Source organism: Jaculus jaculus, chromosome 12 (genome assembly GCF_020740685.1).
Source record: "Jaculus jaculus isolate mJacJac1 chromosome 12, mJacJac1.mat.Y.cur, whole genome shotgun sequence".
Taxonomy (NCBI): Eukaryota; Metazoa; Chordata; class Mammalia; order Rodentia; family Dipodidae; genus Jaculus; species Jaculus jaculus.
In genome coordinates this window covers 97018403-97045681 of record NC_059113.1, presented here as the reverse complement: position 1 = coordinate 97045681, position 27279 = coordinate 97018403, and the positions used below count along the sequence as shown (strand labels likewise).

At 38.6% G+C, this 27279-nt stretch overlaps 1 protein-coding gene across 1 annotated transcript in view; it reads left to right on the top strand.

The window, feature by feature from the left end:
* The window catches only part of Iqcm (IQ motif containing M), a 311800-nt gene that overhangs the window by 107264 nt on the left and 177257 nt on the right, over positions 1 to 27279 (top strand). The window contains exons 8-9 of the mRNA XM_045130639.1: positions 6196 to 6293; positions 17527 to 17585. Of these exons, the coding sequence (XP_044986574.1) occupies positions 6196 to 6293; positions 17527 to 17585 (157 nt within the window). The remainder of the gene's footprint in view (positions 1 to 6195; positions 6294 to 17526; positions 17586 to 27279) is intronic.

The window sequence follows — 27279 nt, the reverse complement described above, 5'->3', positions numbered from 1 at the left end:
CTTGTCTACAAACGTCCTCAAGACAGGCTCAACCTCGAGCTCTGGCTTTTGGTCAGGGAGCCCTGGTGATTCTCTGGACTCTACCCCTGGTGGACTGGAGTTACAGACCTGGGTGGACACATACAGCTTTTAATATGGGTTCTGGGAGTTGAACTTCACTAGTTCAGGCCCTTTCAGGTCCTCATGCTTAAACAGTAAGCGTTCTTGACTGCGGAGTTATCCTCCCTGCCTCATAGCCCATCCTTGCCGTGTTTCTGTTCCCTCATGGGTCTGCCAGGTGCCTTCCATGGAACCTTTCACTTTTGTAGTTTTTCCTATTTGTCCTTTTAGTCACTTCCAAGTCATTGTTAGAACCTGGAAACACACATAGGCAATACTTGAGCACAGCATTATGTTCACTTTGTGACCAATGCAAAGTGAGGGAAAGACTTTTCAGTTAAGTCTACGTATGGCAGCCAGACATGCAGATGACAGCAGAGTAAGATGAATGTGTGGTATAACATGTACAGTGCTGAGAGTTTTAAAAGCAAATATAAAGGAAATACAAAGTCATGAAGCTATCAGTGTGAACAGTATTTGACTTTTTTTTTAGTGTTCAAGAATAGCTGTTGTTTAATGAACTCCTAGTTAAACTGATAGATTTCTTTTCAATTTTTATTTATTTATTTTTATTAATTAGTTTTGTACTCAGTGAATACAGTCAAGTTGGTACCATTGTTAGCATCCTCCATGTCTTACCCCCTCGCCCTGGCCCCTCCTTGTTGAAGTATATGGGTCATGCATTGTGGAGTTAGCCCACAGTTATGGGTAGGAGGAAATGTCTCTGCATATCATGACCCAATGTGTGGCTCTGACATTCTTTCCAACCCCTCTTCTGCAAAATTTCCCTGAGCCATGTTGGGTTCATTTTTGGTCTGTTTCAGTGATGAGGTGTTGGGGGCCTCTGGGTTTCTGGATATCTGATTTGTCAGGAGTTGATTGTTCTCTGTGTTGATCTCCTTCACCCTTGTGCTGGTACCTGGTTCACCAAGAACACAACACCCTTGCTTGTTTCACCAATTATTCTTAGTTTCAGCTAGGGCTCTTTTGAGGTATGATGGGGTGGTTCTGTCCTTAGGATCTGCATCTGTCTGAAAAAGAGAAGCAGATTCTCCAATGGAGAGTAAAGTTAGCACCAGATAAATGGGATAACCCTTATTCTTTTTTATAGAGAATTTAATAAGTGTAGGCCCTCTTGTAGCCCATGATTGGTGGTAGCTTGATAGGAGAGCAGGCTCATGTTTGGATATGGTTCTGACTTGTTTCCCAGCTCCAGCTATGGGTCCCCTACCACTGAGCGAATCAGTTAGCCAAATCAAGAGCAATTGGTTTCCCACCATGGCTGTGGACCACTGTTGCACTTGTGTGAGCATCACAACAGGTTATTTGCTATTAAGTAGGTTAGACCATGAGTTGCTTGGACAGATATTGGTCATTTTCCCCCAGTCACCCATGTAGCACTTTCTGGCATTAGAGGAGCTGACTGTCTGGGAACTGACTCTCTTCCAGCTTCCAGCCATGTCACTCCATGTTACCTGTCAACTACATATGGTGTCTTCAGCAGTAGGGTCTTACTGCTAACCTTTGGTGGGTCATCAAGTACTCTGACAGAAATCTGACATTCTTTTAGGAAACCTTGTATGTCTCTCTGATCAAAGCTCATTGTGGATGATAGCCAGCTGCTGGTACTGGGAGTTATAGGTCAGTGCCCATGAAGAGAAGGAAGAAAATGATAACTAATATAAAAGAGTTATAGAGAAGAAAAAGAGAGAGGGGGGGGAGGTAGAGAGGGAGGGAGGGAAAGAGAGAGAGAGAGAGAGAGAAGCTGTAGAAGATTAAGGTCAGTCTTCATTGTACCCTCTCCAGTAACTTGTGACTCAGTTGTTCCCCAGATATAGAAGCTTGGGGTATTTTAGTTTACCCTGCTGACTGATAGCTGGGATTATTGAAACGATTTAATTTTTTTTCATCCAATAAGGGTCAGCCTGTTACTGTGCTATGTGCATATGTGCTTGTGTGAGCATGTACACACATGCACGCCCATACACACATGCACACATACACATGTGTACACACACCCTAGACTTCTCTGTGGCATGATATATCTGAGAAGACTGTTGACTCTCAAAAGATTTGTGATAATTTAGTCTGATATATGACTTTGTGGGGCTTTAAACTATCAGCTTATAACTTTCAAATGACTTAGTGGAATAAACTAGGATTTGTTGCATGTCACTTTGTGTGCCTGGTTTAAGAGTTATTAGCATATATCAGTGTGTGAAGGATTGCCTCAAGGATTTAAGTGGAGTCTTTACTGCTTCCTGGAGTGGAAAAGATATCGCTATATTTTCTAATATGATACCTATGTACAGGAGAAAATAATGCATGGCTTTCTCAGCTGCATTAGCCTATGTGGTAGATGAACAGGATAAAATATTTGAAAATTCTCTGGATTCTCCAGTAGAAATAAGTTCTGTAGCTGTTAGTTTCATACTGGGTTGGGCCATTTGGACATGAAAGGTCCCTATTTTCCTGTGAGATTTAACTTCTTGAGATTAATACTTCTTTTTTGTTTGTAATTTTCTTTTTATATTTGTTAGTTGGCTTGTTTGGTGTTTAAGTTTTTGACATTTTAATATTTTCTGGATATCAATTCACCACTGGATTATATCTGACAAACATTTTCTATTTGGTAGGCTGTGACTTCATGATTTTTTTTTCCCCCTTGGGCTACACAGAAGCTTTTTATTTTAATGCAGTTCCATTTGTCAACTTTTGCTTCTAGAGTCATATTCAGAAAGCGCTGCCTATTCCTGTATCATGAAGTGTTTCTCTATGCTTTACTCTTATAGTTTCACCGTTGCAAGCCTTACATTCAGGTCCTGGTGTTCTTTTTCTGGGTGTGGAATAGGAATCTAATTTCACTCTTCCACTTGTGAATAGTCAGTTTTCCCAGCAACATTTGTCAAAGAGTTTTTTTTTTTTTTTTCCCCCACAGTGTATGTTTTTGTCACCTTTGTCAAGAATCAGATGGCGGTAGCTGTGTTGGATAAGACCAGTTTTTATTTACCAGTGTTTACATAGCTACTTACACATATTGCTAATGAGCCAGCAACATGGGGTCATTCCAAGTAGGATTTTGCCCTTCTCCCAGAAAAGTTTATAAATTTATATAGAAGACTGGAAGAGATACATCATTACCTAGAACAGGGTTTCTTAAACACCTTATGCTTGAAATCCTTTTTGCCTGAAAAATTACATGTTCCCGAGTACACAGGCATATAAAATAGCTATACAAATAAAATATTTACTGAGACCAAGTCATAAAATCTTGATTATCAACTAATGGGGGAAGGGTTGGAGAGATGGGTTAGTGGTTAAGACACTTTCCTACAAACCCTAGGGGCCCAGAATCGGTTCCCCACTACCCATGTAAACCAGATGCACAAGGTGGCACATGTGTTTGGAGTTCATTTGCACTGGCTAGAGGTCCTGGTGTACCCATTCCCTCTCTCTCTCTCTTTGTTCCCCCCTCTTTCTCTTCCCTTCTCTCAAATAAATAAACAAAATATTTTTAAAAATAATTCTTTGGTATCCATATAACTTTGCCGTTAAAATGAAAACAAATTTGCATTCTAACAATATGGATATACTTGTTTATTTTTATAAAGAACCAATTAAATCTTGGCTGATTATTTGATATTATGAGATATAGAATATCTCAACATTTTTGGATTTGATTGATATTTTGATTTTATAATCAATCAATGCTGAAAATGTTGCCTCGAAGAAATGCCTAGTTAAAAATGGTAGAAGTAGGGCTGGAGAGATGGCTTAGCGGTTAAGCGCTTGCCTGTGAAGCCTAAGGACCCCGGTTCGAGGCTCGGTTCCCCAGGTCCCATGTTAGCCAGATGCACAAGGGGGCGCACGCATCTGGAGTTTGTTTGCAGAGGCTGGAAGCCCTGGCGCGCCCATTCTCTCCCTCTCCCTCTATCTGTCTTTCTCTCTGTGTCTGTCGCTCTCAAATAAATAAATAAAAAATGAACAAAAAATATTAAAAAAAAATGGTAGAGGTATATTTAGGACCATTTCAGAAACTGCTGGAAATCTTGTTCTAATCCCAAGCTAACTGATTTTTAAAAGTGAAATTCCAGTCAGCATCTCAGGCAGCAGTTTTTAAAATCAAGCCTTCTAACACAACACAATTCAAGATATAATAACTTGATGAGGAATGACAGCAGGAATGTAGCGTTGCACTTCTGGTGGTGTCTTAGCATTTCAGTCAACTGGAGATGCACACACACACGCACACGCACACGCATGCACACGCACACGCACACGCACATGTAGCAAGAAGCTTTTAAAGCAAATCGATAGTACAGATTGAATACACTGCCAAGAGGAACAGTGAGTCACATGATTGATATAATAAAGGGTCTCTCTCTGGGTTATGCCCAGGGTTTCTTTTTAAGGAATCTGTAAGAACAAAGGGTCACTTGCTAATTGGCATAATTTGAACGGTTCTCTATTTTGATTGAGAAACTTGAGTTATTTGAGTTAGATAAGTCATTTTTTTCTACTGAGTATGTTCCTTCCAATGATGCATCTGATTTTAATCATATTTATATCTAATTATTAATAGGTATGAAATGGTCAATAGGGGGTTCTTCCTTAAAGTTCACTTAGAAGACACAGTTTACCTTACTGTGCATGCACCCCAATCCCAAACCAGTTCTGCCTTCCAGTTCTGGCTATAACTTAGCACATATGTGAATAGAAACTAACCATAAAAGAGACTTTACCAAAGGCTTCTAGGGGCAAAGAGGCTTATTCCATTGTTTAAAGTGGGGTGTACCTACAGCTCATGGAGGGTACATTGTTGGGAAGGGTATATTTACTGCCCAAGCCAAGCAGAGTCCCAGGTTGCTATCTCCCTATGCTTAGCTGTCTGATGTTTGTGAAGCTGACATATCTATAGAGGAACATTCAACTGACATTTTTAGTAAAGAATATTTGTCTGTGAGTAAATATTAGGCAAGTTGAGGATGTGAAACAGTTTGACTCATTCAAATGACAAAGTTGAACTAATTTTACATTTTCAAAATAATTAGTATTTCTAATAAGTAAGTTGGCAAATAAATGTTAAATCTTCCATCATTTATAAACAGGCTACTGATCCTGGAGCGATGGCTCAGCAGTTAAAGTGTTTGCCTGAAAAGCCTAATGACTTGAGTTTGAGTCTCCAATACCCGCATGAACAAAGTGGCACATACATCTGGAGTCCATTTGCAGTGGCTGGAGGCCCTGACATGCCCATTTTCTCTCACTATCTCTCTTCTATCTCTACTTGCAAATAAATAAATAAAAATATTATTAAAAAACAAACAGGTTATTGCAATAATCCCAAGATACAACTGCCACTGAGGCAAAAGTATTGTATATCTGCTGGATAGCCTTTTGCCCTTTCAACCATAGGATCCTTGATAATCTTATTTACTTTGCAATTTTAAAATTCAAGCCATGAGAATAATTCTGAATTTCTTATAGTGTACTTATATAAAGGAGAAACTTTCATTTTTTAAAAATATATTTTATTTATTTATTTGAGAGAGAGAGAGAGAGAGAGAGAGAGAGAGAGAGAAAATGGATGCATGGAGGCCTCCAGCCACTGAAAACAAACTCCAGATGTGTGTGCCCCTTTGTGCATCTGGCCTAAGTGGCTCCTGGAGAATCGATCTGGGATGTTTTGGCTTTGCAGGCAAACACCTTAACCGCTGAGCCATCTCTCCAGCCCTCCTTTCATTTTTTTAAGTGCCATTCACAAATATGAATTTACTTTAGGTGTCCTTTAGAAAAATAAGTCAATGTTTTTCAAGAAAAGAGGGTGATGAATATGAATGTGTTGGTTTTCTGATGGGCACATCGCATGTGGTAAAATACAAGAACTTGAATGCATGAAGGAGCCAACTAATTGCAATCTCATTCTATGCAGTGGTATTACTTTTCCCTCTGATGAGACGACAAGATGTGGTTTTAACACAGAATACTGAGCCCAGAAAAATGATTTGCTTTTCTCTTTGTCATATTAAGCTATATGATCAGTGTGTATTTTGCCTGCATAAACATTATTTTAACCTATATCAATGTTTCGTACAGGCAAGATGTATGACTGGAGCGGCACCGTGTCTTCTCGTTTCACTGGTGTCAACAAACGGAGTTTATCTGCATCATCCACGGTGTTGCAGGATATTGCTGTAAGTACTTTTAAATCTGGACTTAGAGTTTACTTGTCACCCCAAACCCCAGCAAAGTAAAGTGAGGCAAACACGATGACCTTGACACTGCAGAAATCTGTTCAGGAAAGTAAAGGGCTAATTATGACTTTACTTCAGGCTCATGTGTTCATCAAAGTCTCTTAATATTTCTGACTGAATGACCATTGGGTGTTTACTGCTGGAAGTCATTTTACACTCTTTTATTTATTTATCTTTACTGTGGAAGTCAAAAGATTCAAACCAATTTTCTCAATCATAATGGACCCGTTGTTTTGAAATATCCCCGGGCAAGAAAGACATTTCAGGAGAATAAGGCACTTGACATTGGTATAGTGTTGGCAATAGTTTTAGTCCCACATTTCCAGTCACCATATGTATTCTTCTAAGTTAGTATGATTCCTGCTCCCCCCACCCCCCAAAAAAACCTGGATGAAGTCATGGGAAGTTCAGTGAAGAGACCATCTGAGTAGATGTTAGGTGAAAGGAACGAACAGACTGTGCCTGCCCTGGGGAATCCCCCTCCCTCCCCTCCTGGGAAGCTAGGTACACGTGTTCTCTAGTAAAGGGAACATTAACTAAATTTCTTAAAAAGTAATGAAAGAGAACAAACTGTAAAAAGGCAGCCAAAAAAGGCAAACATCTGTTACTGAACATGTCTCACTTGACTTCCTTTTAATGTTCTTAGGAATAAATTTATGAACTAGGGAAGGCTTCGCACTAATTAGCTTGTTTTCATCAAACAAAATGCACCAGACATGGATGTTGAATATGAATGAAAAGTTTAATAGTAATAATAAGTAGATAGAGAAAGTGCTCATAACCAAAGTTATGGCCATAGGTTTTAGATATTTTTTTTTGAGGTAGGGTCTCATTCTAGCCCTGGGTGATCTGGAATTCACTATATACTCTCAGGGTGGCCTCAGACTCACAGTGATCCTCCTACCTCTGCCTCCTGAGTGCTGGGATTAAAGGCATGTGCCACCACCCAGCTATATATTTTTAATGGTTACTACCAGTGTGTTGATTTAGATTGCTATCATGTCCTACTTCTTTTCAGCTCATTCTTATTCTGTTTTGATGCCCTTTTCCCCTTCTCCTGCGTCGTCTATCATGAGCTGTTGGTGGGTCCAGGACTGTACAGGTTTTGTATAGGTAATGACAATCACTGTGAAGTCACAATAACGACCACTTTATGTCTGGAAGATAGCATTTTGAAGCACTCCTTGCCAATCCTCTGCCTCTTACATTCTTTCCGCCCTATATTCCTCAACACTCCCTGAGCCTTGGATGATGTGATAGAGATGTCTCGTTTAGCACTGAGCACTGAAGTTATTCTCAGCACTTCAGTGAGTTTTGAGTCTTCACAGTAGTCACTGCTATCTTCAAAAGGAAGCTTTTTGACCAAAAGTGAGAAAATCACTAATCTATGGACATAGGCATAAATATTTAGAGGAATTCATGATGGGCATGACAGTTCCATTTAACCAAACAACAGTAGAAACTTCCCCACAAGGGCCATTGACCTTCTTAGTGTTAGGCTTTTGATTAGGATTTCAATACCAGGTATGAATTTCCTCCAACAGAGAAGGCCCCAAATCCAGAGAACAGTTGGTTACCCTTATAAGAGTCATGCCACTATTGCATCAGTGCCTGTCTGGTCACTTGTGTGGCTTACAGAGTGTAATGCTGATCATGATGATTGATGACTTTTCTCCCCCAGTAATCTGCAAAATGCTTTTCCAGTACTAAGACAGCTAGCCAGCAGGTAGGAGCTTTCAGTCCAGTTCCAGCTTGATTTCTCAGTACTCTGCAGTTGAAGCATGCGGTATCTTCAGCAGTAGAGTCTTACCACCTCATTGCAGTTTGCTTCACTTTTCCACTTTGTCCATTTTCTTAAATATATTGTTAAACCACACTCTAAAGATGTTTTAGTTTTGGAATTTTTTGAAGATTTTGCACTACTTTTTCTATTCAAATTAAATGTGCACGAAGAAAAGGAAAACAAGCAACCAACCGAAAGTAGATAATCATATATGAAATAGCTTAGAGTCATACAACCAGCTTGGAGTAAGTGATTAACGAATTATAGTTGTTGCTGGTTAATTCCCCAGCCAAGTTCTCCAAACAGTGACAGTCATGTTGTAGCTGAGAGGCCCAGGGCAGCCTCTGCTCAGGATACATTTCAATGCCATTGTAGTTAAATCCTAGTAAGTCATTTCAAAACCACTGGAATTTTCCTAAATGAAGCAACAGTGGAAAACAAATGAAATTGCTGAATACAAGTCAATTAGAATCTAGCATGAACTCTATTGCTGTCCTTTTGTATACTATCCTGACTTTCTTGTCATAAATTAAAATATCTCTCCATTTACAGTTTCCCTTTGGAATAGAGTATAATATCAAGTTAAAATTTCAGCCATCCCCTGCTCCTGTAATCAAGATAATGACACCAAACTATTCATTTCTCAAAGAAAAGTAGAAAATAAAACATCTATCTTGCAGAGTCTTGGAAAGATTGCTAGTCACAAAGAGAAAGAACATAGTAGATTTTAATTGTTACTTATAACACTTTATTAGCTATTTTTTGTAGTCCCACGTCTCCAAGGTAGTATATAATTTACATAATAGCCAATGGTAATAAATAGAATAATTTCACATTCAAACTGACTTCTTAAAATGTACACATAGAGTTGAATTTGAAATTTAAAATACCATCCAGTTTCTAACTGAGCTGCTTAGTAATTAATAATATTCTTAGGTGGTAAACTTAAAGTCAAAGGAGAAGTATATTCGAAATCAAGCTAGCACTGTACAAAGTTTTCATTCCAACTAGTAAAAACAGTTCATGGCATGTCCTGTATAGACTCACTCAGTGTCAAACAGAATAAAATAACTCACACCTGTCCCCAGCTATTCATCATGTGGCTTTCTTCAGTCTGTGCTTTCAAAACATAAGCAACCCACTAGAGCTACTTGGAGCCATGTAGCCTCTTAGAAAGTTGTTATATGCCTGGGAAACTCAGAAATTGTCCAGAAAGCTCGTAATTACCTATTCCTCTATCAAAAAATGAGATGCTCTTTTCAAGCTCAGGGACTACTTTTCATCACATTTTTAAAAAATTATTTATTTATTTATTTATTTGAGAGCGACAGACACAGAGAGAAAGACAGATAGAGTGGGGGAGAGAGAATGGGCGTGCCAGGGCTTCCAGCCTCTGCAAACGAACTCCAGACGCGTGCGCCCCCTTGTGCATCTGGCTAACGTGGGACCTGGGGAACTGAGCCTCGAACCGGGGTCCTTAGGCTTCACAGGCAAGCGCTTAACCGCTAAGCCATCTCTCCAGCCCTTTTCATCACATTTTTAAACGTTCTTTTGCTTTGCATACTTTCATATAGAATGTTACACACATAGACACATGTGCGCACACACACATATACTTACATAAACACACACACATACAGCATAATCCTAAAGACCCGTAGAAGGGTATGTATTTTTTTCTTTTCTTCATATATTTGGAAAATCAGTTCTTCTTAATTTTATGTCAACTCTTCTCATTTAAAAAATACATTAACACATACACACAATCCTAATTATTATTTTTAGGCTTGATGGCTTTTACTTTATATAAATAAAATAAGGTCTTTAATGTCTTCTTGGTCATCTTCATTAGTGTGGGTGTTTGCCCCCATGGTTCATTCTTTTACATCAGTGTACAGTATACTGCAGTGTGTGAACATACTACATGCTAGTGATCCTTTCTGTCAATGGAGTTAGTTTCCTTTTAAAAATGCATGCTTACGACCAGCAATGCTGTAGACATCTGTTTACTTGTCTCTTGGGCGGGAGTCTCTCTATAGCAAGCACTTCCACCATTGGTATGCACGTGCACTTTAGGCATCAAGGACAGGTGGATACATGACAAGATGTGGATCTCTTCTTATCTACTTCCTTTGCAAGTACCCTTAATAAGGGCCCATTGACAGAACACTTTAATTGCCCATGGGTTAACTTTTATCTTCCTTCTCTTATTTCTCAGTTTTGTGAAGTTACTCCTCTGTGACTAATACTGAGAGAGTATAGGTGCTAATCCAGTTGTCTTTTCTTTGCAGGGAACCTGTCTGTGCTCTGCTTATAAGGACTTATTTGCTGTTCTCTTGTTTCGTTAAGGAGTGTGGGTGTTTTATTTTTATTTATTCTAGCTGCTTTCTTATGGTCTTCTTACATCTGAAAATTAGTGCCTTTCAGTAATTCTAAAAACAAACCCCAAAATTCATCCTTAATCTCTTTATACATTCTTTACCATCCATTTTGTTAAAAAATATTTTTATTCATTTGAAAGAGAGAGAGAGAATATGATGCCAGGACATTTAGCTGCTGCAAAGGAACTCTAGATGCATGCACACCAACTTGTGCATCTTGAACCTGGGTCCTTAGGCTTTGCAGGCAAGCACCTTAACAGCTAAGCCATCTCTCCAGCTCCCTTCATTGTTTCTTTATAAACTTCAAGTTTGAAGTCTTAATAAATCTCTAGTTAGGCATGTTTTGAGTCTTTCAGTTATTACTGTATTTCATATTTGTTCTCTTTATCAGATTTGCTATTTTTCTGTCTCATCACTCTATCCTGAATTGTTTTTTTTTCCCCTACCAAGTTATTTTCTGAAGACTGAGTCCATTCCATGTGTCTGTTCCTTTCTTTTTCTATTCATTGACTTTCCAACATAAATGAGTATGCTTTGCATGTTTAGAATGTCCATATATGTTTCTGAAATTCTTGGTCAAACTTGGTACACTTTTGATTCCTTCAGTATATATTTTTTTTGTACTCCCATATTTATTGTAACACGATTCACAATAAACACAACTTATGTATCTATCAACTGATGGATGGCTGAAGACAATGTGTTATGTATATCCCAAAGAGTACCATTTAAATCTAAAAAGAATATGATTCTGTTAGTTCTGGTAACTTCATGAGTGTAACTGGATATCATAAATTGAGTGAAATAAACCAAGCCCATAAACACAAGTATCACTTGATCTCAGTCCTGTGTACAATATAACACAGTTGATTTCAATGGTGTGGGGAGATGGCTCAGTGGGTGAAGTGGTTTGCTGAGCTACCCTAGTTCAGATCCACAGAACCCGCACTAAGCTGGATACTGCACAACTCATCCATAATCCCAGCATGCTTATGTCAAGAAGGAAGGTGGAGACAAGAGAATCAGCTGGAAGCCTGTGGACAGTTGGCCTGGTGAACACAGTGTTGAACAGGTAGAGGCCTGCTTGAAGGAGGGTCAAAGGAAATAACTGACCCTTGAAAGATGCTCTCTGACCTCTCACACACACTGTGGCATTCATACATCTGCACACACACACACACACACACACACGCCGATTTCATAGAAGTTGAAAGCATGAGCTTGGTAGAAGAAAGATGAGGGAGGAAATAGAGAGGTTGATTGGGAGGTAATAAGTTAGAGCATTTAGCGTGTTATTGCTACACAGTACTTTGACTATAAACAATGATAATGAATATATTTCATACGGCTCAGAGAGGGCTATGGAGATAGCTCTGTGGTTACCGGCACTGGTTTGCAAAGCCTGCTTGTTTGGATTCATTTCCCCATTATCCACATAAAGCCAGATGCACAAAGTGGCGCATGCATCTGGAATTTGTTTGCAATGGCAAGAGATACTGATACACCCATTTTCTCTCTGTCTTACTCTCTCTCTTGCTTAATATAACACACACACACAGACACACACACACACACGCGCACGCACGCACGCACACATAGTTGTAGGAGAAAGGATTCTGAATGTTTACCACAAAATGATAATTTTGAATATGGACATGTTTGCTGTGATTTAAACATTTAACATTGCATATGTGTGTTGAAATATCACACAGTAACCCATAAGTTTGCACTGTTTAATGTGTTTAAAAGCATTTGTAGCTATTTTAGAGAGAGAGAGAACAGGAGAGACTGGTTATGCCAGTGCCTCCTGCCTCTACAAATGAACTCCAGGTACGCATTCCACTTTTCGCTTCTGCCTTTACATAGATACTGGTGAACTGAACCCCTGGCCTGCAGGCTTTGCAAACAAGTGCCTTTAGCTATTGGACAATCTCTCCAACTCCTCCTATTTTTAGGCTTTTATGTATCAGTTAAAATTTAATTAAAGAGGCTGCAGAGGTGGCTCAATAAGAAAAGTGATTATCTTGCCAGCACAAGGACCTGAGTTCAACCCCATCACCCATGGGGAAAAATAAGTCTGATCATCATAGTAGTGCACATTTGTTATCTCAGTGCTGAGGAGGTGGAGACAGGCAGATCCAGGGGCCTTACTGAATAGCAAGTCTAGCCTCATTAGTGATTTTCAGTGAGTCTTTGTATCAAAACAGTGGGCAGCATTTTTGAGGGTAACACCTTAAGTTGCCCTCTGGTCTCTGTTTTCACATGCACATTCATGGATGTCCACTCACACACCTAAACACAAACACAGACACAAAATAATTTGAATTTTAAAAAATTCTAAAAGTGATTAAGTATGAAATAACAAGAAGCTCAGGAATGGCCACATTACGTTGGTGTTAGTTACTTTTCTCATTGTTGTGAACAACAGGAACAACTTAAGGGAAGGATTATTTTGGCTTGAGGTTTCAAAGGGTTCATTATGGGCCTACAGGAAACAGAGAAAGAGCCTATGGGAAGGTACCAAGACATGATATATCTGTAAGAACATACTGCCAGTGGGTTACATCACCAAGAGACCCAACTTCCTACCTACCACTACATCATAGTAAGACTGTCATAATTCTGAGTCCTTGCAAGGATTAATTCATTTGTTAGGTCGGAGTCCTCATGGCCTAATTACCTATGGTCTGTTGGAAGATTCCCTCATAAGATACACCCAGAAGTATGTCTTATTAATTTCCTGGATATTTCTAAATCCAACCAATTTGACAATCAAAATTAACCTTCACAGTTTCTAAGGGATGACAGAGGTACCGAACTCGAAAGAAAAGTAAATCAGCATTTTGTCACTTTGGGGTAGATTGGAACTCTGTTGCTTTCCTATCAGTCCAACTATGTATTTTTTTTTAAAGCAACTTGGTTTTTTTTTTTTTAGAATTTAATTTTAATGTATTATGTATGCATATATACTGTGAAAACATTCCTGGAAATAGAAGTTCTCTTACCTTTTACAAGGACTTACAGTAATAAAGTAAATTAGCATTTCTGTCTCCTCCTGCTTTGGTTTGGTATATATGTTCTCTTTTAAGTGCTGTATTTAAAAGTCTAGCCTATGTCAGGAGGGCCACAGCTCAGTGGTACAGTGATTGCTTATATGTTCAAGGGCTGAGGTTCAATCCCCAGAATGGTAAAACAAAGAAAACCTATGGGTAAAACTTGTAAATTCCTGTTAATTTGATTCTTCAGGGAGGTTAAAGTGTCATTTTGCTGTGTCATCTTTTACATTCTCCCCTAATCTGAAATGGAAGTCTGGAACCGTGGCCACCAAAGACCTACCAGCCTCATGGGTGGCTTACCTCGCCCTCTATAAAGACCTGTGAAGGCAATGCTGCATTTGAGAAAAAGTGTCTGGTGGCGTCTCATTCTGCATGTGTGCAAGTGATTGACATGCCTTTTACTCTTCAAGCCATTTCTCCTGCTGGAAACAGTGGTGGTGTCGGACTGCAGCTCTCTGCTATTTCGCAGAAGGTGCTGGGGCATGACTGACTTGAACCACCAAACACTACTGTTAGCGGTCCAGCCTGGCAGAAATACTTTTCAGTTGATTTCACATGCTTGGTTGTGTCATTTGTAATTTTATATGTATGTGCTAGAAATGGTTTTCTTTTCACAGTTGCCTATTCTAAAGCCTATCATTTTACCTTGAATGATGTGTTTATATATCATGTGTTGTATGTGCTTCTGGAAGGGTCACAAGACTGTTTCAAGCTATGAAATTTTTGCTGCTTAGAAAAATATCACTTAACCACATGGGAGGGTGTTACCTTTTTATAGCAAATGTATTCCAGAATTTCACACCAGTAGAGTAAAATAGAACTATGTCTAGCATTAAGATGCAAAATCAAAGATAAGATTTGCAGTTAATCAGTACAAGAATTTAATTATTATACAATGAGTGAACTGTCAAAATGAAAAAAAAAATCCAGATTTAGAAAGAGGATGGGAATTGATGGATTAGACAGCTGTTTTTCTAAAAAGAAATCTGAGGTGTAATAATATTGTGTAAATTATTGGAAATAAGCCTCAGTACCAGTTAATTCTGGGATTTGAGAAATATGTAGAGGGAATCAGTCTGAAAAGTGGTATGAGACAAATCTATTCAGGGTTTTATAAAACTTTGAAAATTTAGTCAGGAGAATTTTATTAATGATTTTCATCATCAGCTGATTGTTTGGGCGCAATGCCATGGAAAACAGGAGCTTGAAGAAACTGAAAAAAGCAGGTGGCAGCTTCAGAAAGGAAAGATTTGAAGAGAGAATAGAGTTAAAATGTCAAGGCACAGTGGACTTGAGACTTGAATGTATAAGTATGTGGAGTATGAAGCTTGGGGAAAAACTGGAGCATTTAAATTAAAAACTGGCATTGACTTTGCAAAAAGGAGGCAATACAGACATAATATATACTTGTACATACATAAATAAATATATACCTATGCATATGATACATATATTCATAATAAATATACATAATACATACATATATTCATAGAAACATAATACACATATGCATACTATATAAATTCACATATATATACACATGTACATAAGTATTCATACACACATGTATATGTGCATATATGCACAATGCATACATTCATACATGCATGCATTCATATGCATACCTATATACATAGATATGTATAGTCAACATACATCCACAGATACATGCATATACATGTATATTTACACATATACACACATATATAATATATACATGCATATACTCATGTATATATGTATTTGCATACAGTACATATTTAAATCTTAAGTATTCTTTAGGGTGATTGCATATTTTGAAAAAGAATGTATGACTAGGAAATTCTAAAGGTAACAAAAATTGAAGAATGATACAAACTAGTTTTCAAGCTTCTTGTATTTTAATGCAACTGTGGAAGAAAAATCTTGAATATTAGAAGGGGTTTCATGAAAGAAAATGAACATATACAACAACCAAGACTGCATCTGAGAGAGAACAATGTAGAAGGAAGCTTAGCGCTTCAGACCAGCGACTTTAAAAACACTTAAAACTGCCATCTGTATCTTAAAAAAGCAGTTCTTCAGGACAAATCCAACTCTCTTTACTGTTCATCCTTATGCTGACTTGTATTTCCTAGATCACTTATGTAACGGGTGCTTTTTGTGTCTCTTGTCAAATGCACATTTGTATCTTAAAATGCAAACTGTAAATAAACATTTTCCTGCTGGCATAGTGCAGGTATCATTACACACCTGGACACTTTCATTGCTGACTTCTTACAGAGTCTGAGGGAGATGATATATCACAAACCACAAATGTCCTAAGTTTTTTTTTTTTTACTCATTTATGAAGGATATATCAGATTGCTTTTTTATATGATTTTACAAGCTATTTTATACAAAGTAACTATCATGGGAGTAGACATACTATCTACCAATGCAATTCATGATGTAACTGTTTTAATTTGGGTCACAATGAATGACCAGAGAAGTAATGGCCTGTTAGTTATCCTAATGTATTATGTATTATCTCCCTGTATTGTTTTACAACTATGGAGAATTATGTAATAAAATTCCATGTTAAACCCTGTTGTGTAATCTTAAAGAGTAAAGCTGATACTTTATACAAAGCTTTTTTGAATGATATGCATATGTATAATATATATATATATTATATATACATATATATATATATATATATGTATATAGGAGACATTTTTCACTGACTATAAATTGGCTTTCATGACTGACTGGCATTATGAATGTCAGAACTCCTCTGTTTTTCAGGTTATTTTGTATATTAGTCTTCTAGGGCTTTGGTAATGAAATATCATAGTGCAGTTGGCTTGACCAATAGAAATTAATTACCTCATAGTTCTCCAGGCTGGGAGTCAAAGGTCAAGGTGACAACAGGTAAATTTCTCTTGAGGTCTTTCTTCTCAACCTGAGCTTGGCAGCCTTTCTGACCTTCCCATCGTGACCTCACATGACCTTAACTCTAGTGCTTCCTCCTTTGTTATACATCATCACTGTTAGATTCTGTCTCCACTCTTCAATCCTCAGTTTGTTAGAGGAGTTTATTAAAATATTGCCACATTGGGGATTAGGACTTCGGTAAAAGAATTTGAAGAGAATGTTTTTTAGTCATAATATGTTGCTAACTAGGGATCTGAGATCTAGTCTGTTTCATGCATTAAGCAATCCCAGAAAATATTTGGCAACATTCTTCTACCTGTATTTCCCCATTATCATGATTGTATTCTTTATTATTATTTTTTTTTCCTAGGTAGGGTCTCACTCTGGCCCATACTGACCTGGAATTCACTGTGTAGTCTCAGGGTGGCCTCGAATGAACTCTTGACTATCCTTCTACCTCTGCCTCCTGAGTGCTGGGATTAAAGGCATGCACCATCATGCCTGGCTTATTTATACTTTTTTTTTTTTAAAGCTGGATACATCTTTTTCTTTTTTAAAAATGACAGAGAACAAATAAGCAAGCAAATAAATTCTCATCAGGGGAATATATATATGGAGAGAGAGAGAGAGAGAGAGAGAGAGAGAGAGAGAGAGAGAGAGAGAGAGGGAGAGGGAGGGAGAGAGAGAGGGAGAAAATGGGTGCACTGGGGGCTTCAGCTGCTTTAAATGAACTCCAGACGCATGTGCCAGCTTGTGCATCTGGTTTATGTGGGTACTGGGGAATCAAATCTGGGTCCTTTGGCATTGCAGGCAAGTGCTTAGCAGTTAGGGCATTTGCCTTCAAAGCCAGGACCCGAGTTTAATTCCTCAGGATCCATGTAAGCCAGATGCACAGGGTGGCACATGCGTCTAGAGTTCGTTTGCAGTGGCTGATGGCTGGTGTGCCAATATACTCTCTCTTAAGTAAGTAAGTAAATAAATATATATAAAAAGGGAAAAAAGTTATAGGCAGTGAAGTTATTTCCTTCTTATGGTAATTGTTCTTTCTCTTTTTCTAGAAAACCTTCAAGAAAAAAGAGCCAAAACCCATCGAGCCAGAGCCAGTGCTAGAGATAAGGTACATCTTTATATGACAGCAGTAAAATATGAATTAGTGTGCATGATTTGATAGTGTCACTGTAATTACTAACTTCAAAATTCATGTGTAAATAAGAGTAGGTTGTTTAGAGCTCAAGGATTTTAAGTTGTTTTTCTTTTGTTTGACTTTAAAAAATATTTATTTGGGCTGGAGAGATGGCTTAGCAGTTAAGCGCTTGCCTGTAAAGCCTAAGGACCCCGGTTCGAGGCTCGGTTCCCCAGGCCCCACGTTAGCCAGATGCACAAGGGGGCGCACGCGTCTGGAGTTCGTTTGCAGAGGCTGGAAGCCCTGGCGCGCCCATTCTCTCTCTCTCTCCCTCTATCTGTCTTTCTCTCTGTGTCTGTTGCTCTCAAATAAATAAATAAAAAATTAAAAAAAATATTTATTTGACAGAGAAAGGAGGGAGGGAGGGAGAGAGGGAGGGAGAAGTGAGGGGAGAGAGAAAGAGAGAGAGGGAGGGAGGGGGGGAGGGGGAGGGAGAGAATGGGTGCACCAGGGCCTCCAGCCATTGCAAACAAACTCCAGATGCATGTGCCCCCTTGTGCATCTGGCTAACGTGGGTCCTGGGGAATCAAACCTGGGTCCTTTGGCTTTGCAGGCAAATGCCTTAACGGCTAAGCCATTCCTGCAGCCCTCTAATATTTAAATTTTTTTTTCTTTTCAAATTTTTTTATTAACAATTTCCATGATTACAAAAAAATATCCCATGGTAATGCCCTCAGTACCCCCACTTTCCCCTTTGAAACTCCATTCTCCATCATATCCCCTCCCCCTCTCAATCTTTTATTTTGATGTCATCATCTTTTCCTCCTATTATGATGGTCTTGTGTAGGTGGTGTCAGGCACTGTGAGGTCATGGATATCCAGGCCATTTTGTTTTTGGGGGGAGCATGTTATAAGGAGTCCTACCCTTCCTTTGGCTCTCACATCCTTTCCACCACCTCTTCCGCAATAGACCCTGAGCCTTGGAAGTTATGATAGAGATATTGCAGTGCTGAGCACTCCTGTCACTTCTTTCCAGCACCATTAATCTTCTGAGTCATCCCAAGGTCACTGCCATCTGAAAAGAGAAGATTCTACAGAAGTCCAATCATCTGTAGCTAGGATCCACATATGAGAGATAACATCAGACATTTGGCTTTCTGGGCCTAGGTTACCTCACTTAGCATAATCCTTTCCAGATTCATCCATTTTCCTGCCAATTTCATAACTTCATTATTCTTTACCGCTGAGTAGAACTCCATTGTATAAATGTGCCATATCTTCATTATCCACTCATCAGTTGAGGGACATCTAGGCTGGTTCAGTTGTTTTAATTTATTTATTTACTTGAGAAAGAGAGAGTGAGAGAGCGAGAGTGCACCCCATGGCCTGTAGCCATTTAAAACAAACTTCAGATGCATGCACCACCTTGTGCATCTAGCTTATGGGGGTATCAGGGAATTGAACCTGTGTCCTTGGGTTTCACAGGCAAGTACTTACTGCTTTAAGCTGTCTTTACAGCCCAATGCTCAAGTTTTTGATCTATTCTTTTAGGTATTGCCATTTAATTTGACTCAGACAAGGAAAACCATTTTCTTTTCTTTTTTTTTTTTTCTGGCATTTATATTATCAAAATACCCCTGGTATTTACACCCAGTAAGTATACCCAGCTGAAGTTTGCTTTATACTGTTTTGGTTTTTATAGTATAAACATCGGTGTATAAATTTCAGCTGTTTTTCTGTTTACCACAAGATATTATTTATTTATTTAGTTTTTAAAAATTTTTTGTTCATTTTTATTTATTTGAGAGTGATAGAGAGCGAGAGAGATTGAGAGAGAGAGAGAGAGAGAGAAAGAGAGAGAGAGAGAGAGAGAGAGGGAGAGAATGGGCACACCAGGGCTTCCAGCCACTGCAAATGAATTTCAGACGCGTGCGCCCCCTGGTGCATCTGGCTAACGTGGGTCCTGGGGAATGGAGCCTTGAACCAGGTCCTTAGGCTTCACAGGCAAGCGCTTAACCACTAAGCCATCTCTCCAGCCCAAGTTTTGGTTTTTTTTTTTTGTTTTTTTTTGAGGTAGGGTCTCATTCCAGCTCTGGCTAACCTGGAATTCAGTCTGTTTTCTCACGGTGGCCTCAAACTTATAGCACTCCTCCTACCTTTGTCTTTGGAGTGCTGGGATTAAAAGCATGTGCCAAAACACCCGGCTACCACAAGCTATTTTTGAAACTCAGGATTGTACAGCTCACCTTTCAAGTTCACTAGTATGGATCCTGAGGTTGCTTGTTCCTCGTATATCAAATTTGTTTTCAAGCTTTTAAAACTGCTGATTTTGGCTAGGTGTGGTGAGGCAGAGGCAGGAATGTTGCTATGAGTTCAAAGCCACCCTGAGACTACAGAGTGAATTCCAGATCAGCCTAGGCTAGTGTGAGACCCTACCTTGAATAACCAACAAAACAAAATAACTACTGATTTTGTGAGCTAGGTTATGGAAGGTAAGTTGGAGAAGAGGGATTATAAGAGGTTGATGGTGAGGTTTCTATAGGGGACAGGTTTACACTTTGTTTGCTCATGTACTGGGCACACATTTTTAACTATTAATGGCTATGATCTTTAACCACTAAGGAAGTTTAAGGCAGGTACTGAAGAGCACTGAGCTGCAATAGTGTGCACACAGGCTCTGAGGAGAAAAGACTTGATCCTGGAACAAAAGGAACAGCCATGGAGAACGTCCCACTTGTCTAGCTTTTCTCAAGCCATGCAGTTGAAGTGACGTCGATGCAGAAAGCTCAGTGGTATTGTTGTGATATGTCAGAATACGAGTCTGAAGCAACCAGCATAGCTGAAAACTACTTGGGGAATCTCAGAGGGAGTTCACCAGAAGGAGGAACTCCGTGTATGCATACAAACTCTGCTAACGTTCTTGACTTGGTTCACTTAATTACATCAAAAGAAAATGATATCCTGGATGGTGAAATTAGCAGACAAGATTGTTTAAGAATTTAAGATGTTTACTGTGTCAGGGCTTCTCCAATGCAGAAAGAGTAGTTATATAAAAAAAAGTATCAATAGAAATTCTAGATACAGAGGACAAACCATCAGTTAATTCGACCTAATTGACAACTGTAGAATACATCCTTTGTAAATCTACATGTAACATGCATCTCAAAGATAAGAACTGAAAACAATGAAATTTCAGAGGGAGAAACAATAATGCAATTAATAAAGCCAAAAGCTATTCTTTGAAAGATCCATAGAGTTCATAAGCCCCTAATACAACTGTTCTACAAAAAGGTGTGATACAAATTAACAATATCAGGAATGAAAGGGTGCTACTCTATATCCCATAATCAGTATAAGGGAAGTAAGACAATGTGAATAACTTCATGTCAATTATATTGAACTAAGGATGCCATTAAATTTTGTGAAAAAAAAATTTTGTGAAAAAAGATAACATATCAAAGCTGTCATAAGAAGTAGAAAATCTCAACAGCCCATGTCTCTTACAGGAATTGAATGTTATTTAAAAAACCCTTTCCACAAATAGACTTCATTAAAATTAAAACATGTTAACTGTCACATGTAAATTATTTCTATAGGGTTAGTGTTTTCTGCAAATATTCTTAAGTTGATTAGTTTGATTGGGAGATTTTTTAATATTTTACTTATTTGCTTAAGAGGGAAAATGAAAGGAGTGGAGAGAGAGAGAATGAGCATGTCAGGGCCTCTAGCCACTGCAAACAAACACCAGCCGCCTGTGCCACCTTGTGCATCTGGCTTTACATGGGTAATGGAGAATTGAACCCAGGTCCTTAGGCTTCATAGGCAAGCATCTTAACTGCTAAACCATCTCTTCAGCCCCAGTACAGGTTTTTGTTTTTTCCTTACAGGTGTTACTAAATTAAAATTAGTCCAGCCCTATCAATAATAAGTAATTTTATACACTCAGACGTTATTTTCCTGGCACCAGCTTCTTGGTAGGAATTCTAAATATTTTTCTGTATAGTTTACCATCTTTTACAGGAACAAAAGGCAATGGTAGTTTTGTGAAGGGCCTCTAGGTACTTTCTATAGGCATATGTTAAATAGCTTATAGAATAATAATTGAAAGAACTTAATTCCACCCTTCTATTTGCTAATTAAACAATTGAGATTGCAAAGATTGGTGACTTCTTCAAGGTCACAAAGTAAAGCAAGGCTGAGTGGAATGCAACCCTCATGAAATTCTTGGTTAGGCCATTTTTATGCCATTTGTGTCTTACATTTCAACAATCTTTTGATTATTCTTAGACTTTATTTAGTAAATTAGCAAATTTAAGAATGATAATAGTAATTTCAAAAACATGTTCCTGGAACAAAATCAAGGAAAGCGGGATTGAGTGAAGCCTTAGTGGTTAAAGATGCTTGCTTTCAAGCAAGCTGGCCCTGGCTCTATTCTTCAGTATACCCATAAAACCAGATGCACAAAGTTGTGCATGCATCTGGAATTCATCTGTAGCAACAAAAGATGTTAGCACACCCATCGCCCTCTCTCAATCTTTCTTCTTTCAAATAAATAAATAAATAAATTTTAATATAAATGAAACAGAGCCAGAAAAGTGAAAAAGTAAAGCAAAGATAACTTTGTTTTCATGTGTATATTTTTTGCATATATATGTGTTTATGTATGTGTATATATGTATGTATGATACACACACACACACACACACACACACATATATATATCACATTTACACATACATATGTATTTATTTATTTATTTTATTGACAATGTCCATGATTGTAAACAATATCCCATGGTAATTCCCTCCATCATATCCCCTCTCCCTCTCAATCACCCTCTCTTTTATTTTGATATTGTGATCTTTTCCTCCTATTAAGATGGTCCTGTGTAGTAGTGTCAGGCACTGTGAGGTCATGGATATCCAGGCCATTTTGTGTCTGGAGGAGCACACTGTAAAGGGGTCCTACCCTTCCTTTGGCTCTTACATTCTTTCTACCACCTCTTCCACAATAGACCCTGAGCCTTGGAAGGTGTGATAGAGATATTGCAGTGCTGAACACTCCTCTGTCATATCTTCTCAGCACCATGGTGCCTTCTGAGTCATCCCAAGGTCACTGCCATCTGAAAAGAGAAGCTTCTCTAACCAAAAGTGAGAATAACATTAATATATGGGTATGAACATTAAGAAAAGTGCTTACTGTGCAGTTTGGTGAACATAGTATATACATTAAGCCAGACACCAGCAAACCCTAGGGTTCATGACTACCCCTGTTGTAGGTTTTCAGTATCAGAGATGTATTCCCTCCCATGGAGTGGGCCTCCAGTCACATTAGGTGGTAGGTTTCCCCATAACAGACGTGCCACCATTGCACCTGTTGACTTATTTGGCCTGGCTGGCCAAATATAAGACTTGTGGTGTCCACTGTTGAGTATCTTCACTGGTGATTTCTCTCTCTCCTATTGAGCTGCATGCAGCATGGCTTTTTCTAGCTTTCTGTCAGCTAGTCTACATGGAAGAGGTTTTCAGCTCAGCTCCAGCAGGAGTTCTTGGTGACCTTGAACCCCAAGTATGTGGAATTGTCAGCAATAGGGTCTTACCATCTATTCCTGGTGGGAAACCAAGGGCCTTGGCAATGGCCGGTAATGTTTTGGGGACATCAGGGACCTCCCTGGCCAACAACTCACTGGAAGGTATCCCACCCCTGGCACTGAAAATTTTCTAGTAACAATCTATGGCTTCTGAATATTCCATTTTCCATAAAGTAGGTATCCATATGGCTTATTCATGTCCTCTTAGATTTTGAGTAGCCCTCCCTCTACCTTTCCTTTACTCAGTCTCTTCTCCTGACATCACTTAGGACTTTTCACCCTGATTAATCTGTTCTTCCACATATATATATATATATATATATATATATACACATACACACACACACACACAGTACATATGTGTTTATGATATATACATATATATAGTACATATGTGTTTATGATGTATACATACATATACATATATATATATATATATACACACACACACACACACACACAATCATTCTTTGAAAACATTTAAGTGAATCAATATTAAAATTCTTTTTGTTTCATTTAAAAAAATGTCATGAGCTTTTCTGTCCACACATTGGGATCCTTTATAACTTAGTCTAGAGGTTCTTTCTTCATGGGAATTTCTGCTATATTTTCAGATGGAAGTTTCCTTACAGCCTGCAAGAGGCAGAGTATGTAACATCAATATATTAGTTAAATTTAATTAAGTACTTACCTTCTCCTAAGTTCTTTTATATTGCAAAGGTTAAAAATATATGTGACACATGTATTATCATTGCCTGGCTACAGTATATATCAAAGAGTCTCTCTCCCCCACTTCTTAGTTATGGGGGGGAAGATGATGGAATTAATGTACACATACCCACAGCTTTGCGGGAACCCTTACCAGTTGGCAAAGGGAACTGGTTTATGCACACACTCAGCAGTATTTTGTAAGGAGACAGTCACTTGTCTGGTAGAAGGTGGGAGTGGGGAAGTTAAGCAAACTGAAAATGCTGCTGTAGCATTTGGGTTGGAATTACTGCTAATGTGACCGCCCACTCCTGTCTTGTAGAGGAGTGGAACCTGCTACCTTATACGGTGATAAGTCAGAGTCCTGATTCTTTTTGTACTCATCACCAGTGATCACAGTCCTGAAAGTCAAATATTCACATTAAGTTTTTTTCTGCTGCTGTTCATTTTCCTGTGTGTGTGTGTGTGTGTGTGTGTGTGTGTGTGTGTGTGTGTGTTTTTCTTCCAACTACTAAGAGTTCAGTATTCAGGAAGAGGAGAAAAGAAGGTATTTCACTGAGGACTATGTGTCAAATGTAAACAGTTTCCATAGGGCTTCCCATCAGGTGCTTTAGTCCCTCACATTTAGGGGGAATTAACTTACATAAAGCTTACACAATATATATTTGATTTCACTTTGGGGTTCTCAAATATATATTTGTAGCCCACTGAAGGTGGTGTGTGCGTTTAGTCCTATTACACAGGAGGCTGAAATAAGTTTCTGTTCTGTCTTTAATTTATAGCATTCCATGAATTAACATGACTTGTGAAAATGTGTCATTGAGTAAGTTATATACTTCCTCCTTTCTGTTTTTGAGCTTATCACAATGAAAAGGGCCATAATAGATATCTTATTAAAATAGTCTGGAAAGGTAAAATTGAATTATCAATTCTAAATTATTTATTTTATGATACCATGGGATAAAGTAGTATTGCCAGATCTAACTATGAATTCACTTTTCATATTCTGGGGAATTTATGTATACATTTTTAATTTTCAAAATCATTTCATGCTATTTGTTCATTACCTTTTGTTTTGCTTGAAAGTGATTAGTTTTCTCACTTCGTTGCAAAATAATTTTACAATTTAATTCTTAAATGCTGTCATGTGTTATCTTCTGAAATTTGCTTATCTTTAGATGCACCTCTGAAGTTTTTTTCTGGGTCAGATTTTGGCGCATGCCTTTAATCCCAGCACTTGGGAGGCAGAGGTAGGTGGATCACCATGAGTTCGAGGCTACTCTGAGACTACATAGTGAGTTCCAGGTCAGCTTGGACTACAGTGAGACCCTACCTCGAACCCCCACTCCTCAAAAGAGAATATATTTATCAGGAAATGTTTTTCTCCAATGACAACTCCACTTGTGTGTTTTTTATCTTTTGAGTATTATACATTATAAGAGTTTAAAGAAATAAGGGATACAAGGGCTTTTCTCCCCAATTCTGTATTCAAAGGATGGCTCTCCTACTGTATTATTATAATGAAATGCCTGAGATCTGAGATAAGCAGTTTATTAAGAGGAAACATTTTTTTTTTAAAAAAAAACTTTTTAAATTTTTTATTTGATTTTGAGAGACAGCAAGAGCAAGAGTGAGAGCGAGAGAGAAAGAGGCAGATAGATAGAAAGAGAGAATGGGTGTGCCAGGGCCTCTAGCCACTGCAAACAAAGTCCACGTGCATGTGCCACCTTGTGCACCTGACTTATGTGGGTACTAAGAAATTGAACCTGTGTCCCTAGGCTTTGCAGGCAAGCACCTTAGCCATGATGCCATCTCTCCTTCCCAGGAGGACACATTCTTAGACAATAGCTCAGGGGGTTTCAGTCAATGATTGATAACTCTGCTGCTTTTGGCCTAAGGCATCAGCATATCATGGTGAGCGTGTGTGGTAAAGCAAATAGTTCACCTCATGGCAGCCAAGGAAAAGAAAAGAAAGAAAGAAGGTGAAGAGGAGAAAAACAAAAACAAAACCACAGGGATTTCCAAAAAGCTCGTCAAAGGCATATGCCCAACGATCTAAAATGTGTAATTAGACCACACCTCTTAAAGTTCCCATCACCTGCCAATAGCGTGGATCTAGAGCACAAGTCTTTTAACATATTGGCCTTTGGAGGACATTCCTGTTACAGACTGTTAGCAACAACACAGTACTTACTTGGATTATTATTGAAATTTCTAGTGACCTGTGATGCCATTATTTCAGTGGTTGTTCTGATTTTTCAGACATTTTTCTATATGAAACTCAACGCCTGTCTCCCTCGGGCTGCTGTACGGTCCGCTTCTTCCTCCTCCTTTCTGTGTGTGTTAATTGTACAAACAAATCGGCTTTATTACAATATTGCCCATCTTGATGTCACCCATTACCAATTTCCTATTGTCAATTTTAGCCCCTCAGTCTCTTTCAACTAATATTGTGTGTAAAATAGTCTGCAAAAGCTTTAATGGGACAGTAGTTCATACTATCACAAGCAAAAATGACATTTGTCCTCACCGGTTGGAAGTATAAGAAGTGTGTGTGTGTGTGTTGTCGCGGCGGGGGCGGGGGAGGAGTCACTTTTCTTTGACTATTCAGAACATAAGGTTCATGTGATTCAAGTAATAAGTTCAAGATGCCGTTTCTTGTGTTTCATTTTTCAATCTCTGCCTGTCTTTGCTTGATTTCAATGTCTCTTCCTATAGAGTTTCTCTTCCTCATGTCCAGACAATGGCTTGCCTGTAGGTGTTTTTCATTTTCTTCCTGTCCTCATAATAAACATGGCATGGTGGAGCTGGAGGGCTTAGTGGTTAAGGCTTTTGCCTGCAAAGCCAGAGGATCCAGGTTTGATTCTCTAGGACCCATGTAAGCCAGATGCACAAGGTGGCACATGTGTCTGGAGTTTGTTTGCAGTAGCTGGAGGTCTTGGCATGTCCATTCTCTCTCTCTGCCTCTTTCTCACTCTCAAATAAATAAATAAAATATATATATATATTTTTTTAAATCATGGTATGGGGGCTGGAGAGATGGCTTATTAGTAAAGGTGCTTGCCTGCAAAGCCTGAGGAACAAGGTTGATTCCCCAGTACCCATGTAAGCCAGATGCACAAGGTGGCACATGCATCTGGAGTTCCTTTGCAGTGGCTAGAGGCCCTGATGCACCCATTTTTCTCTCTATCTGCCTGTCTCTCTCAAATAAATAAAAAAAAAATACAAAACATGGTATGTTTCTAACAAAAGAAAGCTAAGTAAGTACAAACAGCTCTACCCAAAGCAACACTCCTCAAGCCACACCAGAAATAAGAAGAGAACTTCTGACTGACTCTGTAGCTTGTCAGACAAGACCAGGGATACGGTCTTCCGAAGAGGGTGATTGCT